The sequence below is a fragment of the Alosa sapidissima genome, chromosome 16, assembly GCF_018492685.1.
Source record: "Alosa sapidissima isolate fAloSap1 chromosome 16, fAloSap1.pri, whole genome shotgun sequence".
Lineage (NCBI taxonomy): Eukaryota > Metazoa > Chordata > Actinopteri > Clupeiformes > Clupeidae > Alosa > Alosa sapidissima.
In genome coordinates this window covers 7,309,316-7,314,315 of record NC_055972.1, presented here as the reverse complement: position 1 = coordinate 7,314,315, position 5,000 = coordinate 7,309,316, and the positions used below count along the sequence as shown (strand labels likewise).

At 41.7% G+C, this 5,000-nt stretch overlaps 1 protein-coding gene across 4 annotated transcripts in view; it reads left to right on the top strand.

Moving 5' to 3' along the window:
* The window catches only part of akt3a (v-akt murine thymoma viral oncogene homolog 3a), a 136,214-nt gene that overhangs the window by 99,243 nt on the left and 31,971 nt on the right, over positions 1-5,000 (top strand). For all 4 annotated transcript variants that reach the window (XM_042066599.1, XM_042066602.1, XM_042066601.1 and 1 more), the window contains one exon: positions 81-192. In XM_042066599.1, the coding sequence (XP_041922533.1) occupies positions 81-192 (112 nt within the window). The remainder of the gene's footprint in view (positions 1-80; positions 193-5,000) is intronic.

Genomic DNA, 5,000 nt, shown 5'->3' with positions numbered 1-5,000 from the left:
ATGGCCCCCCAGGACATCAGTTCAGTTCCGTCAGATCCAGTTCAGTTGGAGATGAACGAATTTTGTCTTGTCTGTTTCAGAATGTCAGTTGATGAACACAGAACGACCAAAACCCAACACCTTCATCATCAGGTGCCTACAGTGGACGACAGTCATAGAGAGGACGTTTCACGTGGACACGCCAGAGGAGCGGTGAGTCCTGCTCATCATCATCATCATCATCTCTCTCTCTCTCTCTCGCTCTCTCTCTTTCTGTCTCTATCTATCTATCTATCTATCTATCTACAGTACAGGCCAAAAGTTTGGACACACCTTCTCATTTTTGATGTGTTTTCTTTATTTTCATGACTATTTACATTGTAGATTCTCACTGAAGGCATCAAAACTACGAATGAATGCAAAGTTATTTGGCCCAAAGATGAATATTTGTCAAGTTATGGCTTGCTGAATATGGTATTAAATAAAAAAAAAAAAAGCAACTTTGAAGAAACTAGAATATAAGACATGTTTTCAGTTATTTCACACTTTTTTGTTAAGTACATAATTCCACATGTGTTTATTAATAGTTTTGATGAATCTACAATGTAAATAGTCATGAAAATAAAGGAAACGCATTGAATGAGAAGGTGTGTCCAGACTTTTGGCCTGTACTGTCTCTCTCTTTCTATTTCTCTCTGTCTGGGCTTCTCTCAGTTCAGTTCAGTCCACAACACTGTATTGGCATGAATAATAAGACATTTGAATCGCTAGAACCGTCCTACACAGGATACATAATACAAGGAATCGCTAGAACCGTCCTACACAGGATACATAATACAAGGAATCGCTAGAACCGTCCTACACAGGATACATAATACAAGGAATCGCTAGAACCGTCCTACACAGGATACATAATACAAGGAATCGCTAGAACCGTCCTACACAGGATACATAATACAAGGAACCACTAGTGTAAATGTCCCTGTGCAGACTCTCTCAAGTCACTTCAATTCCGTTTAATTCAAATATGCTTATTGACTTGACAAACCATATGCTGCATTGCCAAAACATTCTCAGGCACAATATAAACAATACGTATGTGAAGAGTTTGCTTCCAAAACGCTATATATCCGTTTTTAAAAAAAAACAGTAAAAAGTCATGCTATTTAATTGTGTATTCCAGGAAATATCAATGAAATTGCAGTTGTGTTGTTTTGATTGAGTAAAGATGAATCAAATAACAATACCCAAACACATTTCTACTGAAATTACTTGGAAAACAAAATGTAAAAAAATTATTTATGAAAATACGTTAAAATGGTGGATATAGCGTTTTGGAACTAATTTCTTCATATTCAATTCAAAGGTGCTTTATTGGTTGGACAAAAAAGGTGTTTGCATTGTCAGAGCAATCATATGATCATCTCTCTCTGTCTCTGTCTCTGATTTTCTCCAGCGTACTTTTCTCTTCAGCCTTTTAGTTTTGCCCACAGACACACACACAGTCACACAAAAACTGCATACATACAGTACCCTCCAGAATTATTGGCACATTATTGAGAATTATTGGAACATTATTGAGCATAAAAATAAAACCATGCCAATCTCTAGGTATGATGAAGGGTATGTGATGATGTGGGTTAAGGACGGATTAAGGAAGAACATGTATTTATTTATGATAAATTCTTCATTCACAAAGAAAATTGGTGTCCTTAAAGGTTGGATATTTCCTCATTTTTTTACATTAAGATCAATTTCCAAAAGATGATTTTATATTCCTCTTTTTAGTCAACTTTAGCAGAGGTGCCAATAATTCTGGAGGGTACTGTACATACATACATACATGCACACACATTCATACAGAAGTCAGAAGAATACTAAACCAATTCCAAGTGCACATACTGAATACGCACACTAGCTTCCTGTCCTCACCAACCCCACTGAAATAGCAGGGTCAGAGATATCAGATGCGTTACTGAGTCCAACATGTCAGCAGCCTTTTGTTTCATCTAGAGCAGTGTTTCTCAAAGGTGGTCCGCAAGCTATCGCAAGTGGTCCGCGAGCAGACGTGGTAAAATATAATATAGATGAGTTGTTTGCAATATTGAACCAACTTGTATGTAAATCCAAACAGTTCTGCAACACTGTCTATGTAAGATATGCCATTTTAAATCAAATGAATCCACTGACACAATTAAGCAAAGTGCAAAGACAATAAGCAAGGTGGTTCAGTGAGTAGGCCCTTTTGTGTAGGCTAATATACTGTTGAAGTAGGTCTATTCTTTTTTTTTTAGATAGGTGGTCCGTGCGTTTCTTTTTTATTGGTTAAGTGGTCCTTCATCTGAAAAAGTTTGAGAAACACTGATCTAGATGTTAATAGACAGATCCATAAACACTGATCTAGAGGTTAACAGACAGATCCATAAACTAGGAAACCAGTCCTGCCACTGTCCACCCGCTCGCCCACATTTATGGACACCTTCTCTTTCTTCTCTCTTTCTTCTCTCTCTCTCCCTCTCTCTCTCCCCCTCTCTGTGTCTGTCTGTCTTTCATCTGTCTCCATCTCTCACTCATTGCCTTTCTGTCCCTCTCTCTCTTCTCTTTCTTCTTTCTCTTCTCTCTCTCTCTTCTCTCTCTCTCTCTCTCTGTAGTGGGCCTCTCTCTCTCTTCTCTCTCTCTATCTCTCTCTCTCTGTAGTGGGCCTCTGTCTCTCTCTCTCTTCTCTCTCTCTATCTGTAGTGGGCCTCTGTCTCTCTCTCTCTCTCTCTCTTCTCTCTCTCTATCTGTAGTGGGCTTCTGTCTCTCTCTCTCTCTTCTCTCTCTCTATCTGTAGTGGGCCTCTGTCTCTCTCTCTCTCTTCTCTCTCTATCTGTAGTGGGCCTCTGTCTCTCTCTCTCTTCTCTCTCTTTCTGTAGTGGGCCTCTGTCTCTCTCTCTTCTCTCTCTCTTTTCTCTCTATCTGTAGTGGGTCTCTGTCTCTCTCTCTTCTCTCTCTCTTTTCTCTCTATCTGTAGTGGGCCTCTGTCTCTTGGGCCCCTTGCCCATACAGCATGGAGTGCATAACGCCCACAAACCAGCCGATTAGCTGAGCTGGATCTGCACTGCAAGTGTGTGTGTGTGTGTGTGTGTGTGTGTGTGTGTGTGTGTGTGTGTAAGCCCTCCAGCTGCTGCAGTGTTCTGTACAGAGGGCACTCTGGTATTTTTAGATGACACGGCTCTGTCAGGAAGACTTAGAGCAATGAGGTCTGCGTGATCTAGGCCTGGCGCAGAAGCGGGGAGAAACACACACACACACACACACACACCACACACACACACACACACACCACCTCAGCATCACTCCTGCCTTCCATATCTATCCAAACATGCTATACATGCAAACATTCAAATAGTCTTTCAAATGGCACACACACACACACACAGGCAGGGGCAGCCGTGGCCTAGTGGTTAGCGCTTCGGACTTGTAACCGGAGAGTTGCCGGTTCGAACCCCGACCAGTAGGAATGGCTGAAGTGAGCAAGGCAAGGCACCTAACCCCTTGAGCAAGGCACCTAACCCCTCACTGCTCCCCGAGCGCCGCTGTAGCAGGCAGCTCACTGCGTCAGACACTGCATTAGTGTGTGTGCTTCACCTCACTGTGTGCTGAGTGTGTTTCACTTATTCACGGATTCGGATAAATGCAGAGACCAAATTTCCCTCACGAATCAAAAGAGTATATATACTATACTATACACACACACACACACACACACACACACTTTCCCTATCATTATCATACCCAGGAGGTTATGGCTGTATGGTGAACTTTAAAAAAGATCCTCCTCATCTGCTCATCCTCCTGGCCCTTCCACACACACACACAGACACAGACATGGATCTGAGAAGGGCTGTGTGTCTGTGTGTCTGTGTGTCTGTGTGTCTGTGTGTGTGTGTGTGTGAATTTGGAGAGTCTTGTGGCGGGGTCAGACTCGAGCTCAGCGATGTTGGGGAGTCTGGAGCAGAGAGGCTTTGAAACAGCAGCAGCTGCTTACTGTAGATACGGCTCACACAGCAGCAAATGGACTTATTTCATTTATTTGATCTTAATTGAACCACTCTTATTGTATTTCTTTAATTGATTTAGGCAGATTGATGATATTATTTAGGCCAGGACATGTTTCTGTTTCCACGGCTATTTAAATGGACCGTATCTTAATTTAACCTGTTTTAATGGCTTGTTTAGCCTTTGTTTAACCACAGTCATTAGTTTTATTGTATTCATTCAGCAGTAATTATTGTATTACTGAAACTATATGTATCCACATTAATTTTATCTGCCTGGCCTTTACTTAACCCCAGACATTGTATATAATTAGAATTTACAAGGTTTCCTCCATTATTCATGTGGCTCTTGTAGCACAGACACTTGTAAGGACTGCGTTCTTTCTTCCTCTCTTTCTTTCTTAGTATTTTTCCTTTCTTTCTTTCTTTCCTAGTATTTTCATTCATTTCTTTCTTTCTTTCTTTCTTTCTATATTTTTACCCCGAGCTGGCATGGCCCCAGCAGTAGATCTTCTCTGTGAGAGAGGAGAAGAGAGGAGAGGAGAAGGAGAGGAGGGGAGAGGAGGGGAAGTGGCACACACTGGCACCGTGCCCGACTGTAGTCAGGCCCATTATCTCTCATTAGGACAAAAAATCTCATTATACCTAAAAAAATAAAGATGGAAAAAAAGCGAGAGAAAGCGAGAGAAAGAGAGATGGAGAAAGAAAGAGAGAGATGGAGAGAATCTGGAGTGAGCTGGGAGGAGCTCATATCTATCCACATGACCTTGAGAGGGTTCCACAGAGTGTGTGTGTGTGTGTATGCATGCATGCATGTGTGTATTTATGCCTACATGTGTGTGTGCTTGCACAAGTGTGTGTGTGTGCTTGCACAAGTGAGTGTGTGTGTGTGTGTGTGTGTGTGTGTGTTTGTCTGTCTACCGGCTTCCCAATGTTTAGATGTTGGACTAGAATATGGGTTTTAGCTTGCTCCCACTCAGT